Source organism: Conger conger, chromosome 6, assembly GCF_963514075.1.
Source record: "Conger conger chromosome 6, fConCon1.1, whole genome shotgun sequence".
NCBI lineage: Eukaryota > Metazoa > Chordata > Actinopteri > Anguilliformes > Congridae > Conger > Conger conger.
In genome coordinates, this window is record NC_083765.1 from 63,083,231 (window position 1) to 63,103,711 (window position 20,481).

The 20,481-nt window shown below is 41.1% G+C and overlaps 2 protein-coding genes across 2 annotated transcripts in view; one reads left to right on the forward strand and one right to left on the reverse strand.

The window, feature by feature from the left end:
• The window catches only part of ano3 (anoctamin 3), a 92,715-nt gene that overhangs the window by 50,986 nt on the left and 21,248 nt on the right, over window positions 1–20,481 (forward strand). Inside the window, 3 exon segments of the mRNA XM_061246135.1 lie at window positions 394–528; window positions 3,103–3,199; window positions 8,266–8,326. Coding sequence (XP_061102119.1) covers window positions 394–528; window positions 3,103–3,199; window positions 8,266–8,326 — 293 coding nt within the window.
• Window positions 11,320–18,837, reverse strand: muc15 (mucin 15, cell surface associated). The gene is made up of 4 exons (XM_061246118.1): window positions 18,739–18,837; window positions 14,967–15,715; window positions 12,985–13,167; window positions 11,320–11,879 (listed from the first exon to the last, which is right to left on the reverse strand). The coding sequence occupies exons 2-4, from the start codon at window positions 15,700–15,702 to the stop codon at window positions 11,758–11,760; spliced, it is 1,041 nt and encodes a 346-aa protein (XP_061102102.1). The 5' UTR covers window positions 15,703–15,715; window positions 18,739–18,837; the 3' UTR covers window positions 11,320–11,757.

Below are 20,481 nucleotides of genomic sequence, written 5' to 3' on the forward strand. Positions count from 1 at the left end.
TCCTTACGGACAGTGTGTTGGGTGTTGGGTCAGGTTCTTCCTCCTTACGGACAGTGTGTTGGGTGTTGGGTCAGGTTCTTCTTCCTTACGGACAGTGTGTTGGGTGTTGGGCCAGGTTCTTCCTCCTTACGGACAGTGTGTTGGGTGTTGGGTCAGGTTCTTCTTCCTTATGGACAGTGTGTTGGGTGTTGGGCCAGGTTCTTCCTCCTTACGGACAATGTGTTGAATGTTGGGTGTTGGGTCAGGTTCTTCCTCCTTACGGACAGTGTGTTGGGTGTTGGGTCAGGTTCTTCCTCCTTACGGACAGTGTGTTGGGTGTTGGGTCAGGTTCTTCCTCCTTACGGACAGTGTGTTGGGTGTTGGGTGTTGGGTCTGAGTCTTCTCTCTCCACAGGCGCTACTTCGGGGAGAAGATCGGGCTGTACTTTGCGTGGCTGGGCTGGTACACTGGCATGCTGATCCCTGCCGCCCTGGTGGGCCTCTTTGTCTTCCTCTATGGCCTCTTCACTATGGACTCCAGCCAAGTCAGGTGAGCATGAATCAGGGAGGCTCGGGTGAGCCTGAATCAGGGAGGCGGAAAGGGTTATATAATCACTGTTCAGTCAAAATTGAGTTATTGCAGAAACACATTCCTGAAGATCAGACTTCAAATGGTTGCGTAAATATGTGAAATTAAATGAAATATTTGGACTGATTTGCCCTCCCGGGAGTCAGAAATACCTTAGACTCTCTGTAAATGTTGCAGTCTCAAACTATTTGTGTGTTTAAACATGATGGCAGTATATTCCGTAGTGATTGAAAATTGCACTGTGGAATAAAACCCACAGCAGCCCAGCCCAGTGAGACATGAGGGGTTATAAAGGACAAAGTTACATTAACCGTTTTTAACAAAGTTACATTACATTAACCCTTTTTATTACTTTAACCACTGTAACTCTGGTGGACCTACGTATGTCCCTGCTCACTGCTCACTGCTCTCTGCTCTCTGCTCACTGCTCACTGCTCTCTGCTCTCTGCTCTTCTGCTCTCTGCTCTCTGCTCACTGCTCTCTGCTCTCTCCTCTTCTGCTCTCTGCTCTTCTGCTCACTGCTCTCTGCTCTCTGCTCTTCTGCTCTCTGCTCTCTGCTCACTGCTCTCTGCTCTCCGCTCTTCTGCTCTTCTGCTCTTCTGATCTCTGCTCTCTGCTCTCGGCTCACTGCTCTCTGCTCTTCTGCTCACTGCTCTCTGCTCTCTGCTCTTTGGGAACGTATTCTGCTCATCCACCAGGAAGTGAATGCTGACGCCCTTTAAGCAGATACAGCCTGCTGTCATCCACGTCATACCCATATCACACTTCTGTCGCACGTAGTAACAGGACAGAGGGACTTGTTTATTTTTTGCTAATGGTCAATTGCTTGATGCAATCATGGCTAGTGAACAGAATCTATTTGTATGCAGTTTTTCTCTGTTAACAGAGCAAATCAAATACTCAAATTATGAACATCCAGTATTTTCCGGCAGGGAAAATGCGAGTGTGTGTGTGTGTGTGTGTGTGTGTGTGTGTGTGTGTGTGTGCGCGTGCGTTTGTGTGTGTGTGTGTGTGTGTGCATGCACATGAGTGACATTCACACCTAAGGATCACTGAATGCTGCACATGTTATTTCAATAATTTCCCTCTGCTGTGCATGAAATCTATGAGTTAATTTTTTTTTTAAACACTCTGATTTCTGTTACTCTTTAAAGTTTTCTGTGAAAATTGCTATGACTGCTGTGTTCCATTGAGCCAATATTTTCTGTGACAGATATGGCTGCTTATTTTTATGATTGTAAGCAAAACTTGTTAGCTTAGCATAGAGACTTGAAGCCTATAGGAGTCAGTAGCCTACCTCCTTGAAAGTGAAGAAATACACCTTACAGCAACTCTGATGCTGTCTTATTTACACAAGGTATCGTGTGTATTTTAAATACACGGGTGGGAATTATTTTTAATGCTGAACTCTCTATCCTCTTCCGTCGACGACTGGTTAAGCGCAGTGGTCCGTGCACCTTCTGAAGGTGGAGGTAGATGCATCTGTGTTCAGCCGTTATAGTTCCAACCGTCTCTCGTTTTTAAAAACATTTTCCCACACATGTTTTCAAATACACGATACCTTGTGTAAATAAGACAGCATCAGAGTGGCTGTAAGGTATATTTCTTCACTTTGAAGGAGGTAGGCTACAGACTCCTATAGGCTTCAAGTCTTTATGCTAAGCTAACACGTTATGCTTACATGGAAACCCAGCCAGTGAATGCATGGAAACCCAGCCAGTGAATGCATGGAAACCCAGTCAGTGAATACATGGAAACCCAGTCAGTGAATACATGGAAACCCAGTCAGTGAATGCATGGAAACAGAGCCAGCCAGTGAATACATGGAAACTCAGCCAGTGAATGCATGGAAACCCAGCCAGTGAATACATGGAGACCCAGCCAGTGAATGCATGGAAACCCAGCCAGTGAATACATGGAAACCCAGCCAGTGAATGCATGGAAACCCAGCCAGTGAATACATGGAAACCCAGCCAGTGAATGCATGGAAACCCAGCCAGTGAATACATGGAAACACAGCCAGTGAATACATGGAAACCCAGCCAGTGAATACATGGAAACCCAGACAGTGAATACATGGAAACACAGCCAGTGAATACATGGAAACCCAGCCAGTGAATGCATGGAAACCCAGCCAGTGAATGCATGAAAATGAAATGGAACATCTCATCTCAGTCTGGGTCGGTCGGGAAAAAGGTTTATTTCCCAAAATGTTTTCCTGTAAGGACTGTGACCTGTGCCCTAAAGGCTTGAAACCAGAGTGAGACCTTTTCACTCACAACAAAACTGAGTTCTTTTGTTCCTGAATCTGGTAACAATAGGCAAATTTAACAAAAGAAACAGTCATGTTATCTTCCTTGTATGATATCCATCTTTCTCTTATATCCCTTCATTTCTGTTGCATTGGTTGTAAGCCTTACTGTCTTTACATCTGGCAGGCTGTTGAATGTTCCTTATTTTAGAAGTAAGTCTTCTTGGTTTAACCTCATTATAAGAATGAAAAAAGTGAGAAATATGTGTCTCATTTATCATCAGCCGTGAGATCTGTGAGGCGAACACCACCATCATGTGTCCCATGTGTGAGGGGAACTGCAGCTCCTGGATTCTGAGTGACAGCTGCGTGTATGCCAAGGTAAGCCCCTCAATCTCCACATTTAAATCAGTCAATTAATCATCACTTTAGAGCACTATTAACAAACACATTGTCAAAGAGTACAACAACACAACAGCATTTTTCTGGAGTGACTCGTCACAAAAGAACAACAGGAAAGTATTCTCTCACCACTTCCAAAGTTTAATTCCTGGAAAATTGCATCTGTGCTTTGGAGCAAGGAAGAAAAACCCAAGGCTTGGATTCAAATTATTGAATCTTTGACAAAAAAATGTTTTTCTTCATTGGCTCACTGTGCCGCATTTTGAACATTTTTGCTTATTTCCATGCCAAAGATAAGGGCTGAATGCAGGCCAAAATCCTTTCCTTTTCAAGGTCTCCCTAATCTATATTTCCTGTATTATAACACAACAAATAAATTTCATGGCTATCTTAACAACAATATTGCCATATTAGAAGCTTCTCCAGTCCAGCAGCTCAGGATATCTCATCAGATGTGATATTAAGTGTGAATCGGAATAGGTGGGACTCTGGCAGGAGACATGTTTCTGTTATTTCCTGTTCATGCAGGGCCTATTTAAACTGGGCAATGTAAGTCAAAACCATTTACATTTTATGTGAATAAAATAATGGGTTTCTCTTACTCAGGCTTGGACATAAGAAAAAGCAAATTAACCCCTTTTGTGTATCCCACATTAATTGTAGGAGACAAAACATGGTGACCTGTTTATCCTCAGAAGTCCAGTCGCACGTGACTTGAATAGCGATGATAGCCTTAACTTAACTAAATAGCAATTCAAATCCTTTAACCCTACCCACTTTGCTCCCTCTAGAGGGCCATTTCCACCTATTTGGTGCTAGTCCTACAAAAGTGTCAATATCTCAAAAACTGCACACACATGGTTGAAGAGGCTTGTACCAGATTCAGTATTGTACTTCTTCAGATTTCTGAGACAGAACAAATGTATGTAAGAGCATGTACATAGTGTACACAAAAGATACACTAATTACAAAACCTTCCAAAGCCTTATTCAGTGCTAAATAAAAGCATATCTGTAATGTAATGTAATGTAATATCTCAATTTCTAAGTCAAGGACCAAGCCAGAACTACTTTATGTTTATGCACAAACTTGATGTCAACATGTGTACAAAATATGGTAAAGATATCGACATTCATATCCCACATGAGTTTTCTCGTAATTGCACCCAGATGTCCTCAAATCTCACCAAATACAAAACATCTGCATATGTTAAATGGCTGGCATTTATATAGCACCTTTATCCAAAGCACTGTACAATTGATGCTTCTCATTCATATACACACACACCAACGGCGAATGGCTACCATGCAAGGCACAAACCAGCTCATCAGGAGCATTTAGGGGTTAGGTGTCTTGCTCAGGGACACTGCAACACACCCAGAGCAGAATCTAAGTTGTTCAAGACTGCATTTGCATAATCCCTACAAAAATATAGTTTTCGAATATGGCTCGAACAGATTATGAAATGAACTTCAACATTAGTCAGAAAACTGTCCAGGTGGGATATTTGGTTCCATAAATATGTCTGTATCAAGTTATTTGCAAAACAAACTTGTATTTCTTCAAAACCGGAAATATTTCAGCCCTGCATTGCAAATAAGAAGCTGATAAGCATCTAAACAGCTGGTCTTTTTAACAATCGGGCATTACCGCTTTATTACGTCACAGTTTTTTGTGTGATATAAATATGAACGCAACAATAATTAGAGACGTTGGTGATAAAATCACAAGGGTGCAAAGTGGCTAGGGTTAAAAAATAACTTAGTACAAAGCTAGAGGATAGCTTCATACAGTATAAAGCAGTAATGATATGTTAGTCCATGAAACAAATGGCTCTCTTAAGCTGATAAATGCTACACAGAATGTAAGTTGTCTCAAATTCTCCAAAATTGACAATGACCCCAGCCACCCTGGAATGAGGGAGACTTCTGAATGAGAATAGTAAGAGTTACAATATCAGTATCAATAATATCAAGTCAATGAAATACGTAAATGAAAGAAAAGAATAGCTTAATTTACAGAACTCTCCTTTATCCATATTATACCTTTGGAGAGTGGTATGACATTCAAAAAATGTTGTATATTTATCATAGTGTTTATTCAACCAAGCACAAGCTGAAGGTACATTACTCTGGCTGGCTCCCTAATTCTAATTCTCATGGCAAATCAAAAGATGGTCATGCACTTTATTAGGTACACCTGTCCGTTAAGGGAAATATGTAATCGGCCAATCATCTGGCAGCAACTCAATGCATTACAGTATGCAGACATGGGCAAGAGGTTCAGTTCTTGTTCAGACCGAACATGGGAATGGGGAATAAATGTGATGTGAGGCTACAGTTGGCACAGACTCGCCAACCTGCGCAGCCGAGGGGGGGTTAGCTGTTGCCTGGTCTGTCACATCTCACGTTCTGCTGCGACTCGCAGATGGTGGAGTCAGAGTGTGGCGTAAACAACGAGAGTCTGTGGATCTGTCCAGCCCTGTGGGCTGCCGGGGGTGATGTAACGGTGTGGGGAATGTTGGCACACATTGGGCCCTGAATACAGATTGATCATCATCTCAATTCCACCGCCAACCTGAGTAATGCTGCTGACCATGTGCATCTCTTTATGGACTCAGACTGCCCTTCTTCTGATGGCTGCTTCCGGCGTGATAACGTGCCATGTCTCAAAGCACACATCATCTCACGCTGGTTCATCGAACATGACAATGAGTTCAGTGTACCCCAATGGCCGCCACAGGCACCAGATCTCAATCCAATAGAGCATCTTTGGGATGTGGTGGAACGGAAGATTAGCAGCATGAATGTGCAGCCAACAAATCTGCAGGAACTGTGTGATGCTATCACGTTTCTACTAATTCATTTAAGTATGATGTGAATATACTTTTTGTTTAATTTTGAGTGTAATGCATTATATTTTCAAAAGTGGCTACAATTTTTGCAGTATAGATTGGGCCAGATTTATTATATTAAACATAGTCCAGAATGCAGGCAAAATGCAGTGAGGGTATGTTGTTCCGGTCATAGTTTTCCTGAAATGAACATCTTACTTACTGGGGCTACAGCTAATTATGCCATCCGCGAATGGGACTGTGTACTAATCACCGTTTATGAATGAAGTAGAGCTGAAAATGTGCCGTTAAAAACTCCTGTTTAATACGCTGAATACTTCCACTAGATGTCAATTTATGTTCTGGTTCTATGTAAGAGCGGATCCAGCACTACAGACATTGCATGTGAAAATGCAGATTGTTGTGGTCATTGTCGATTTTAATTAACCCAGATGCGAGATGACGTTGCGTAATGTTGAAAGGAGCTTGACTAATGCCGGGATGGAAGGGAACGTTGTGTGGAATGTTTTAGGTCATCTTTTATTTCTCCCAGAAGAGTAATTATTTATATGGCTGTGTGTTGTCACTGAAGACAGATTCCAAGGTTTTTGTCTTTCTTGGCAGTGAATTTTCTAGTTATTAGTGCTTTCCGTGATTCAGTGATGCAGTTGTTGACAAACGCGATTACATTCACCAGTTTATTAATGCATTTATTCATATCAATTACTAACGGCAACTGCCCACTGACTTCAAGCACTTGTTACAGTTTCTGTAGTTGTGCATGTTATTTCAACCATTTCGCATTAATGTGCAATGTGTATGTGTATATTGGTTAAGCCCCTCGTGACTTTTTTACAACATTGCCGAGGCCGGTCTGTGACTTCAGCCAGATTAAGTAATAATATTTAATATGAATGATGGTTATGACGATTTTCTGAGTGCATATAACTGTCTTTGTCTTGCTCGCACCTTGAATTACGACTGCTCTTTCAAAGCGGAGAAATTTCATGCACAAATCAACCCTCATTAATTGCATGAATTCTAGTATATTCAACGCATACATAATCAACTGCAGTTCTGAAATCTCCGCCCATTATCCGCTCAATCCACCCTTAAATACGTAGGCATTCAGGAGATAAGCGCACCTTGCCATGACTCACTTAGATGACGGGCATACTGCGGTTCCTGCACAGTCGGTGTGTTTGAAGTCACATGGAAAGCCTATAAGAACAATGGGCCAGATTTTCAGACGTAGATATGATGCATTCTCCCCTTACGTATGCTTTTGTGCATTTAATTGCAGCCACATGATTGGCTGGTTAAATATGTGCATTATGGTATTGTACAGGTGACAGCAGAGAGTAGAATCTGTACGTATGGGAGCTGGAATTTCCTATAATGGTAATGTTTACATCAGACTAAAGATGGCAGCAAGCCAGCAACCATGCCCAGTTTGACAGTACTTTGTGTTCACTAGACAGCTCCACTAACCAGACGCATCAGTTTATCTGCAATGCCATGATTTGTATTTATTATTTATATATTTGTAAGGGACCATGTACAGTATTAAACATAATTGTTGCTGTTTGATGTACTGTACCAGATTTAGCTTCAGCTCATTTCCATCTGCAGGTTACATTCAATAAATATGTAAGTCACGCAATCCAAAATAACAAAAAACAAATGTACAGCATGTCATGAGACAACTAGGCAATAGACATGAGGGGATTTAAAAGTGTAGAAGGGCATATATGCATAGTGTTATTGTGCCTTAACAATTAAAGCAATACAGTCGATGATAAACTGTAAATAATCATATAAATATGATACTTTATATTGTTGTAGGCTAATGTGACAACACTTGAGAATAACTTTCCTCCACCCTCTGCCTGCCATTTTATGAAGTGAATAAGGGAGGAGTGTTCATCAGCCTATCAGTGGGAGCGGTGACTGTGTCACTTCACAGCTTGTTCCACTGGTCCGCTACGCAGACTAACCGCACCCACGCTCAGATTGGCGAGTCCGTGCCTGAGTTTTTGCGGTAGTGAATTCAGTGCGGTTGTCCCTCCCCTGTGGCTGGTTCTGCTCCTGCTGGAGCTGAACTGGGTGTGACAGTCACAGGGCTACACACTCTGATGGGGAGTGACTGTTGAGTTTACCTCCAGTGTGCACCTGACCGTACAGGTAAAGCTTGTCCTTTCTGTTTTTCCAGGTGACGCATCTCTTTGACAATGGGGGCACAGTTTTTTTTGCAATCTTCATGGCAATATGGGGTAGGTATGACTTGGGTAGGTATGAAGAGAATGATTTCATTCCTCACTTCATTCTGCACAGTTCACATTTGTTCTTGCCAGAACAATAGTAGTAAAGCTCTTTAGCCTTCAGTTAATGAGCCACACACGATAAGCTGCATTGGTGCACGTGGATAATTGCAACTCAACTGAAAGCTGAATAATGTCTCTCACTGAAGTGTACATTATGTGGATATTCCTAAAGCTCATCTGCCAAACACTTTTAATGAAAATATGTGGTGGATTTCTATATAACCCCTTTAATTGCAGTCCTAAATGCTTGTTGGAAAGATGAAATACACCCCATGTGTACTGTCAGGAGACAACTATAATATAAAGTTTATGAATGCACTTTCATGTGGTTGCTTCAGCAGTTGTTTTACTGTTACCAGAGCATTAAAGAGCTGTAGCATCTTAAAACTTCACCTTATTACAAGTAGGGGAGACTGGGGAACAACAAACACTTTTAGGTTTTTGGTGAATTAAAAACATATATACACATATTAGAGGAATATATATATATATATATATACATACAGTGGTGTGAAAAAGTGTTTGCCCCCTTCCTGATTTCTTATTTTTTTGCATGTTTGTCACACTTAAATGTTTCAGATCATCAAACAAATTTAAATATTAGTCAAAGACAACACAAGTAAACACAAAATGCAGTTTTTAAATGAAGGTTTTTATTATTAAGGGAGAAAAAAAATCCAAACCTACATGGCCCTGTTAAAACATAACTTAACTGTGGTTTAACTTAACCTGAGTTCAATTTCTCTAGCCACACCCAGGCCTGATTACTGCCACACCTGTTCTCAATCAAGAAATCACTTAAATAGGACCTGCCTGACAAAGTGAAGTAGACCAAATGATCCTCAAAAGCTAGACTTTATGCCGAGATCTAAAGAAATTCAGGAACTAATGAGAAAGAAAGTAATTCAGATCTATCAGTCTGGAAACTGTTATAAAGCTATTTCTAAAGCTTTGGGACTCCAGCGAACCACAGTGAGAGCCATTATCCACAAATGGCGAAAACATGGAACAGTGGTGAACCTTCCCAGGAGTGGCCGGCCGACCAAAATTACCCCAAGAGCGCAGCGATGACTCATCCAAGAGGTCACAAAAGACCCCACAACAACATCCAAAGAACTGCAGGCCTCACTTGCCTCAGTTAAGGTCAGTGTTCATGACTCCACCATAAGAAAGAGACTGGGCAAAAATGGCCTGCATGGCAGAGTTCCAAGACGAAAACCACTGCTGAGCAAAAAGAACATTAAGGCTTGTCTCAATTTTGCCAGAAAACATCTTAATGTTCCCCAATACTTTTGGGAAAATACTCTGTGGTCTGACGAGACAAAAGTTGAACTTTTTGGAAGGTGTGTGTCCCATTACATCTGGCGTAAAAGTAACACCGCATTTCAGAAAAAGAACATCATACCAACAGTAAAATATGGTGGTGGTTGTGTGATGGTCTGGGGCTGTTTTGCTGGACCTGGAAGACTTGCTGCGATAAATGGAACCATGAATTCTGCTGTCTACCAAAAAATCCTGAAGGAGAATGTCCGGCCATCTGTTCGTGACCTCAAGCTGAAACAAACTTGGGTTCTGCAGCAGGACAATGATCCAAAGCACACCAGCAAGTCCACCTCTGAGTGGCCGAAGAAAAACAAAATGAAGACTTTGGAGTGGCCTATTCAAAGTCCTGACCTGAATCCTATTGAGATGCTGTGCCATGACCTTAAAAAGGCGGTTCATGCTCGAAAACCCTCCAATGTGGCTGAATTACAACAATTCTGCAAAGATGAGTGGGCCAAAATTCCTCCACAGCGCTGTAAGAGACTCATTGCAAGTTATCGCAAACGCTTGATTGCAGTTGTTGCTGCTAAGGGTGGCCCAACCAGTTATTAGGTTTAGGAGGCAATCACTTTTTCACACAGGGCCATGTAGGTTTGGATTTTTTCTCTCCCTTAATAATAAAAACCTTCATTTAAAAACTGCATTTTGTGTTTACTTGTGTTGTCGTTGACTAATATTTTAATTTGTTTCATCTGAAACATTTAAGTGTGACAAACATGTAAAAAAATAAGAATTCGGGAAGGGGGCAAACACTTTTTCACACCACTGTATGTATGTGTGTATATATATATATATATATATATATATATCTATATCCAGAAAGAAGATGCATGTCTTTGCTGTGAATATAGATCATTGGCACAGTTTGAGGACATTCCTGCACCACAAGCTTACCACAAGCTAAATCGACTTGTATGTAAAGGTACACCAATTTGCAATCGATAATTATGTTTTATTCTGTTGTAATATTATTGATAAATTACTACTATAAATTAATAATAATAATAAGTATGCAAGAGAACAGATTACACTTAAGAAATATTGTCTTAATTCTGCTAAATATTAGAGCCAGCACTGAAATATCGGGGCTGCCTGATAAAAACACACTGTACACATATCACTGTACCCAGAATCTTAACTTCACACACACACACACACACCCACCCACACACACACACACACACACACACACACACGCACACACACACACTGTACACATGTCACTGTACCCAGAATCTTAACTTCACACACCCACACACACACACACACACACGCACACACACACTGTACACATGTCACTGTACCCAGAATCTTAACTTCACACACACACACACACACACACACGCACACACACTCTGTACATATATCACTGCACCCAGAATCTTAACTTCACGCACCCACACACACTCACACTCACACTCACACACACACTCACATACACACACTCACTCACACACACTCACACTCACACACACACTCACACACACTCTCTCTCTCTCACACACACACACACACACACACACACTGTACACATATCTCATATTCATACTGTACCCAGAGTCTTAACTTCCTGCTGTGTGGCAGAATGATTGAAATTACTTCAACAAGTCAAAACACCCTTTGCCATGATCTGTAGATACTACGTTGTTTTAATTTGAAGCTTAAATTTATATTCATGCAAGCATTAATTTTGAACATTATGTTACACAGTATATTATGTCTCCATATTTTTGACATTTCTAATAAATATCCTAAATTGACTCTATTGTTAAGCATTAAATTCTGAAGAAGAATCAGTAAAAAGATTGATAACGAGATGAAAATTGGATTTAATTCAGCCTCAGAATCCCATTTTCAGAGGCATATTGATAATTCCATGCAGACAAATATGCTCATCATAATTCTTTGGCAGATTTGTTTTTATTTACAAAGAAGATTCTCATCCTGAAAAGTGTCTGTGTGCTCTACTTTAGGCATCCTAGTAATCCTTGTATGACTCTTGAGTGATCATTGTACTGTGCGAAGAGAGTCTCTCTCTGTGCCCACGGGGCTGTTCATCAGTGTATGTGTCCGTGCGGAAAGTTGGTCATCTGGATGTGGTCTCCTTGTAGTCCGGGGTTGTAGTAAGCCAAGCCATCAAATTTCAAATCCAAGACATCGCTGTTGTCCAGTCTGAGAACTGGGGATCAGATAAATATATTTATTAATGTACTCTTATACATAGATTGCATTATATAAGTATATTGTAAGTACATTAATATTTATTGTCATATACTTATAATATGCTGATGTAATATGATGCGTAAATCACCAGCCAAATAGGTAATCTGATCAGGTTAAGTCAACATGGTACAGCCTTTTAACTGAGGATGAGGAACTGGTTGAAACATTTCAGTTACTAAGGATTGAATACTGGAATATGTTAGCAGATATCTACTTAACTGCCAGTTTTCAAAGGGAAATGCTACGCATAGGGGTCAAGTTAAAGGGAGAACACAGTGAGTCCCAGTAGTCATATTTCAGGTGTGTCATCCTCAGGCAAATGAGTTACTGTCATTTGAATTTAACTTCCTCTTGGACTGGGTAATGTCCGCACTCTCTACACTGTGCGTCTCAGTCACCTCAGCTAGTCAATAATCGCCAGCTTGTGGAGGTTTCTGTGTGTCTCGGTAAAGGGAGAAGAGACCCTGACAGGTTGTGAGAGTCTGTCCAGCGGAGCCCCGAAGGAGCAGGACAGGAGGTGCCACTCTGAGCTCTGCATGAGCCAGAAAGAGCGGGCTAAAATCCCTCTTTAAGGACTCTGTGCTACATAATCTGAAAAGGCTCTTTTTTTTCTAAAGAAATGGGTCAAATGACAGTATATTAGATGGCTCTGTGAAAGGGAGCCAGAGGAAACGGTTATAACTAGAGAACTTGCTATATTCTTGCTCAAAGCTCTATTCTGTCATAAATACACGCTTTCATCTGCTGGCTCCCAGTCCTGCACAGACACGGGTAAGCACACGAGTGCATGCACGGTTTTTGGCTTTTTACAGAGAAATCCCAACATCAACCCATGCCACTGAGGTTTTCTCCCAACCCCAAGAGTATCCATTCTTTTCATCTGTTATTTCAATGGAATGGATTTAATTTAGACTTCTTTGCCATGTTTCTTATAACATAACAAATGGGGCTTATTACATTTAAGATTGTGTAGAATGCGGCCTCCTAGAATTGGTGGCAAGAGGCTAAAGATCATTGCATCAGGACTGATGTCACAGAAGAAGGCCATCCCCCGACTGTACCTGGGTCTGCCGGCAGGTCGTCCTCCAGTTTCCTGTGTATGAACTGTCGGCCGCTCCTCTTTTTCAGGATCATATAAATGATAAACCCCACAAACCCCACGGCCAGAGCCGTGCCGATGATGGCACCCCACGCACTAGTGGTGTTCCTGGCACTGCTCTCCTCCGTGTTACTGCCTGCAAAACCTGAAGCATAAAAGTTCCACAATGTCTTTAATCCTTTAATTTATCAGTTCATCAGTCAGTTCATTCAAAACCTACTGTCAGTGCAGCCACTGCTGGCCTAATGCGTATTTAGTAGGGCAGAGAAATGCTGTTCTGGGGTAGAACATCACTGACCTAATTTTTCTTATTTTGGTACAGGATCTACTGTACTGTACTGTGCTGTTCTCTCCTGAGAGTACAATTACAGCACAAACAGTAACCATTGGTCTGATTCCTGAATTGTCCTAAAGGAAAAGTTATCTAAAGATGGGAAATTGGGCATTGTGAAACTGTGTGCCAGGAACTTTAAATTTAGGTCATATGGAAATATATTTGTCATTCAAATAAGTAATTCTATAAAATAAGCTTGACCATTGCATGAAGTGTGTTCTGGAGTTATCTCTTGATGTTCATACTGAATATTAACAGGCGGCTCAATCAAATAGTGCCTGATGATCATTTCATATTATTTTGGTATTAAAGGCTGTATATTTTTCATCACAGAATATGCATCTTGGTGTGAAATGTTCAAGCTATATTTCAAGATTAATATTCAAATGCTACATTAAAAAAAGATCCTGGGGTTTCCCATGACAATATAATTTATATAAGAAACTGTCATTAAACCTCTCCATTCTCAAACTTGGAGAATTTAATTCGCTGTCAGATAGTAGTACTTAGATTGCGGCCTTAGAGAGAGAGAAAGTCTGTAATTGGATGGGGCAGACTTGGTCAAGGCCCATACAGTATTACATTGTTCCTAATACCCCTTTCATCCTGTGTTTGCTGTTGGTGTGAAAGGGTCAACCCTCATTATCCGACCCTAACCCTAACCCTGTTCACAAGCTGGGAATTACCTGGGATAGACACGGCTTGGCTTCAGTGGGAAAAGGGAATTCAATCAAGGAACCTCGTTGAAAATGTTATATTTCTGCCTATTATGCCTATTGTCTCTTCCTTTCACTATGTACGATAGCCTGACTTTCTTTTCTTTTTTTAAACCCATACTTTTAAGACCCGCCTACAGTAATTTAATATTTACCATATGGCAATGTCGGGTCTCTTTAACTCAAAAAAGGAACACTCTTTCTGTGCTTCACAAACATGATGCAAAATGTAACAAGCAGCAACTAGATCAGACTTTTTAGTAAACAACACATAGAACAACAGAAAGACAATGCAAATATTTGACTAACGTTAGGTTCAGTAAAATTAGAGTGCCTTTTAAGGACTATTAGACCATTTCTGGTCATATTATTTAGCGATCACGCTACCATATGAAACTAGCTAGCTAGCTAGTTTGCTTTGATGAGGATGTTATATTTGTGCTTTTATCTTAACTTGGCTAGCAAATATTATCATTGGATAAGTCAGCGTTCTTACCTTATCTATTGATAGTTGATATACTAAGTTAGCTAGCTTGTGAGAATTCAGTCTCCCAAGATGAACGTGTATCATGGAGGTAGCTATGGTAACAAACAACGTGTGGAAAATGGGAGCACGGTCTGTCAATCATAGCTAATTGACAGTTCTCATTACCACACCCAGACAGTTTGGGTGTACTTTTATAGTGGGAAATTTAGGGCTAGAAAAATAAGTTTTAAAGTACATTTAAATGACTGAATAATAAGAAAATTATGCACATTCGTATTACGCACATACCAATTCTGCTACTTCTTTCCATTAGAAAAGATACACAGATCACAGCTGTTTTGTGATGGCAACAGACAAAAGAGCTCCTTGGCATCGCTGTGTTTCCAGTCATTTCTCTGACTCCTCACCTCTGTCATCTGTGCCGTTCCCTGAATCCCCAGCCGTGACTCGGGTGCTCAGGCCCGTGGTGGTGGGGGTGGGACTGGTGACTCTGGTGGAGGTGGGACTGGTGACTCTGGTGGTAGTGGCACCGGTGACTGTGGTGGTGGTGGTGGTGGTGGTGGTGGTGGTGTTGGTGGAGGAGGAGGAATTGGCTGGGGGCCGGTCTGGGTTCTGCTGGGCTGTGGAAGAGGCGTCATCGTGGCTCTCGGGTGCGGCTGCCCCGGTGGTGTTAGGTGCCGGCTCTGGGCGGCGGCTGGGCCAGCTCTGGGCGGTGGAGTTCAGGGGGCTGGAGATGTTGGTATTTGGCACTTCAGGCAGGCCAGTATTCTTTGGTGTGGTACTGAGGCTCCCCGGGGGGACAGATTGCGCAGACACGGTGGTTTTAGGCGGGGGGGTCGTGACAGGGCTTCCAGCTGTGCCATCGTGAGGTGATGGAGAGGCTGGCAGACCGGCGTTCTCATTTTCCTCCTCATCGGGAGAGTCGGGGTTCAGCGGTGAGGCAGCTTGGATAGCCATGTCCTCGTTTGTCATGTCCTCCTGCCTTGTGTCAGGACTGAGGCTTGGTGAACTGTCTGCTCTGTTAGTCCAGTTTGCGTGTACTGGCGGGATCGGTAAAGACTCTGACGGCTCCTGCAGTCGCACTCCATTCAGAGCCTGGAGCATCAGGATCAGCAGGGCGGTCAGGCTTAGGCACAGGTCCATGGCTTTTTATGGTCTGTGTGAGAGAGACAGACACTGACTGAATGAAATGAGATTATGGTTTGTGATAAAGTGCTTATTGAACTTAAGATGGATTGTGCATTTCAATCTTATGTGAGGCACTGCTTTGGCACTGATTTGTTACCCTTGTGTGAGGGCTGTTAGTATTATTATTATTATTATTATTATTACTACTACTATTATTATTGTTTCAATTCCCAGCTTAAATGGATAATATGTACAGTGTACATTTGGTATTTGACCATGGTGCTGGCGGTTATGATTGTTTATATTAAATGTAATATATATTTAAGTTGGTTTGTGACTAACTCACTGTACTTTTTATTCTAGTGAAAAAACAAAACAGCTTTTTCAGGTGAGCCCTTGAGAATGTTACATAAGCCTTAATTAAAATGTCAGTAACCTCACTAAAATCCAGTAAAACCATTTCCCAGTGAACATTCATGTGAAGTGAAGGTTTACTAGCCAACCAGGACACAGCCAGACTATATGTGGGTGAAAGATGAGCTATGTTGGGGTTCACTTTGCCTGTTTCTGTGAAAACATCTCTCCCTAGACACCCAGATACCAGTTTTTGCTCGCTGAGGTAGTTTGTAAAATTTTCTCTGGGGTAGCATTTATCATGAGCGAGTGAATATTTTCTTTACTCTTTTACACTTTTGTTCCTTAGCTAATGTGTAATTTGCTGAATTATTTTGACTTAAAATGCCATGCTGCGTCTGACAGGTTATTGAATTAAATAGCATATCAAGCTCTCGTGCTCTCACGCTACCCAAACACATCTCAAAATAACCCAAATAAAAACACCAAACTAAAATAAACAAATTCAACAAATGATCTGATCTTAAACAGATCATGTATCTGCTTGCAGGAGCATGGTGAACTGAGTTTTAAGGCTACATTGTGCAGTATCATACGAGATGAACTGGTTTGTAAGGTTTGTCAAACAGAATAGGAGGGTTAAGGCCCTGGAATGGAGTAAATTATGTTTAAGGTGGTGTGAAAATGTAAAATCTCCACCAGCCCCTGGCCCCGAGCACCACTGTGTTAAAGAGCATTCTGGGAAGAGCCCTGAGATATGATGCTAATGTGGGGGAAGAGCTGCCACAAGTCAGCATTCAGGATAGGATAGGATTTCATTCTACAAGATCATTGCTGAGAACATTCTAGCCTCGCAAAAGCTAATGCAGTTCTCGAAAGAACGTCACGCAAAAGTGAGGTTTCGAGTGTGGAGTCTTCCCAACTTTACAGGGTGTGTTCCCCTTCAGCTGGCACCTGTCTTTGTAAGAAGCATGACACGTGTATCATGTAATGCTTATTATAAGACTTTTATTTTGAACTGCAACACCTGCTTAACTTACAATCTTCTTCTTTTTTTAAGCAGTTTTTTTTATGTTTTAAATTTCTATCGAACTACAGTATGTCTATCCACTTATTATTCGCATGACAGCATTTGTATGGCAATTGAGCCTCTGTACTTTTTTCGAGGTTAGGATCCAGGGCCTCTTTACTGAGAACAGAATTCTTCAATGTGTGCATTACATTAAACATGCATTCAGTCCAACAAAACAGAATCGGTTCACCTACAGGTGAAAGCGTGTTTCCTAAGATTCAAAAACCCTAGTTGCTTAAGTTTGTTTCTCAGATTATGTACAAAGTGCATTGCAGTTCGAAAGGCCCTAGGCACACTTTTTTGAGGAAAATACTCAATATGTTACATAAAATAAACAGTGAACCTTGTGGATTAATCTGGCGACAGCATTATATTTCAGTAGTAAATTCAGTGCCATTAGTTTCAGCTGGGTCCACCATTTTGGAGTGACCTCAGCGTTCTAGGATTTATGTTTCCTCTGAAACGGGACAAATAGGTCAGGTCATCAGGGAAGCTGCTTTGTTTTTTATTACAAATGTCTTATTAATGGGTGGAGATTGCGTTTCCTCTCTCCCTCAAAAACATATTCCCTGTATTCCTCTATTTACACAATCAAGGGCTTGTGTCATATAACTCACTATTACTCAGTATTATTCATTATTAAAATACTGTGGCCTTAGAGCAAATTTTCTTCATTTGTTTGTTCAGTCATATGAAATAGAAAGATCCTCAAAAAAAAACTGAAAAAGAAAAACAACACATGCTCGCTCTCTTTCTCTCTTTCTTTCTCTCTCTCACACACATCCATATTCACATTCTCTCTCTCACACACACGTGCACATACACAATCAATTGGGTGTGTGTGGGTGTGTACATACATACGTACTATTAATGTGCTGGGAACTTGTTTTGTAGTGTAGTGTATATAAGGTCCCGGCATTGTGTTTTGGATAATGACACTCGCCACCAGAAAGTTTCAGTTTCCCATGTGAGGAGTTATCACAGATTAGACTGTTTTGCTTCAACATCAGACACAATTTGAGGATCAAAAGTTCAGGCATGACATATCCTGTACATAACCGGCCATATTTGCAAGAACATTTTAATAAGGAACGGTTTCTAGAACAAATTAATAGACTTTTCAAGACGAAATTGGCTCACTGCACAAAAAGCCCTGGTCATACAGTGGCGATCTGTAGTCATATTGTGACATTTGAACATTCTCGACTGCATACACTTGGTCTTGTTACAGCCAAACAGGGAAGGAGAAAACTTGATACATGAGCAATAATCCACTTTCATTCAGACAATTACCCCTCTGTCTGTTCTCACTTAAAATGGCTCCCAAATACAGATTCCTTCCCAAAAACCTCTCTATGCTACACCCAGTTGCTCAGACAATCATATATACTGAGTTTTTCCATAATTATAGACAATAAAAACTATGTTGTGATTTGACATGGCACCAGCATTCTCTGATCACTGAGGTGAGTTCGGCAGATTTATTTACAACAACCAGCAAGCATTTTTTTATATAGATACAGAGAATGGTTACTGAAATCATTCAGTTTCCGTGGTTTGAAATTTGAAGTGGTAACAAACAGAATGTTTTCACTACAGAATAGAGAAAATCCAAGCTTACATACCTGAAGGAGGAAACGGTGGGCTCTGTGTTGTCAGGCGAGAACAGGTGTGAAAGGGATGAGTGCTGTCGCCACAGAAACGTGGCCAGCCTATGAGAGAGCTGCGTGGGAACAGGAAGTGGGTGGGGGAACACCTGAAGTCACCTGAAAACCTGCTCGACCAGATTTTTTAGCTATTCTGTGCAATCACGCCCTTGTATTCAGCCAGTCAATACAAAAGGATTATCACAATGTGGTTCTGTCGTGATCCCATGTTTTTGAACCGTGTTTAAAAATATATTTACGTCACAACATTCTTAAAGAGTGACTTGTTGTTTCTATTTTCCACCTCAACTGATAAAAGGGACGTTTTTCCCACAAAACTCAAACCAGTGTTTGTGTTATGAAAGTCTCTTTTTTATGGTTTGCATTCATTGAGGAGTGTAGGCTACTTATTTCCACCAGAAGAGATTGGGACAGCAGTGTGCTAGCCTCAAGGCTAAGAAAACATAATTCCCTTGAAGAAAAAGTGTACCTGGTATATTTACACCTGCGCAATGAGTCATTAGGAGCCTCTCCTGATTTCCACAGTTTGATTGATCTGAAAGTACATTTATGAACATAAAATCAAGCAAAACTCATTGGTTCATGGAGGCTTAAAAACATGAAATACTTTATTTCAGTGTGTTAAGTAATTCAAATGTTCTGTGCGAACTCCACGGCTGTTTTCAGCCACCACTAATTTAACAGAAGTGAGAAGCCTGAAGTTAATCACAAACACTTGTGCTGCCTTCAACATCATTCAAATGAAGGCACTTGTTTCGCAAACTAATGGGACAAGCACTCGATGCCATCCTGTCTTAAAATACTGCCTAAGCGTTTTTTTGGTTTGAGCCGCAGCATTGCTGGGGAGTGGTCTAACAGGTGTCTGATCAACCAGAGGAAGCACTGTTACCTGAGGAGACAGGGACAGCCCTGCTAAAGCCTCTGGGCACGGGCAGGACTGTGGCCTAACCAGGAGGCACATTGCACTAAATTGAGTACCTTAGGATAGAATTTCTTTACATTTAATTAGCAATTTATTGAGTACAAATTTTGTTTTAACACGCCAATAGAAAAATAGGTTGAATTTGACAGTTACATATTCTCAAGGATTGCCTCCGAAGAGAAGAGCTTTAAATAAAAGGTTTTTCACTTCCTATTTCATTCTGCATCATTTACAGAAATGTATATTCTGTAGGCTTTAGCTTCAGCTGCAGTTCCAGAATTATTCGCACCCTCGATAAATATGCGCAGAAAAAAATGCAGTTATTGACATAAGATTTATTTTCCAACGTGTGAAGCAGTTTTCTTTATTAACACCTTAAGTATCAGCCCTTTTCTTGTGACAAGCTTGAAAACTACATACCCAAAATAAAAACGGTTACTATACTTCAACCCTTTTGACGACAGAAATCATCATGGTCTGTTCTGAAACATAACCCTTTGGGGTTTGTTTTCAAAGTCAGAATTACTAGGGAGGGCAAAATGGAGCTTTAGAATGTAGGCCACTGTGTGTGCACGTGAACTCCATGATGAATTTCTCACAGAAAACATACTTTGTCCACTTCACAGCAGAGGTGGTAAACGTGCCAGTGAGTTGATGGCCTTTATTGATACCTGTATGAGGTTAGCATGCTGTAGCTCGAGCGAGTGAATAGCAATAATACATAAATTGTGTTGCTTACCAGTACTTGGTCATTCGAACAATACAAATGAAAGCATTCG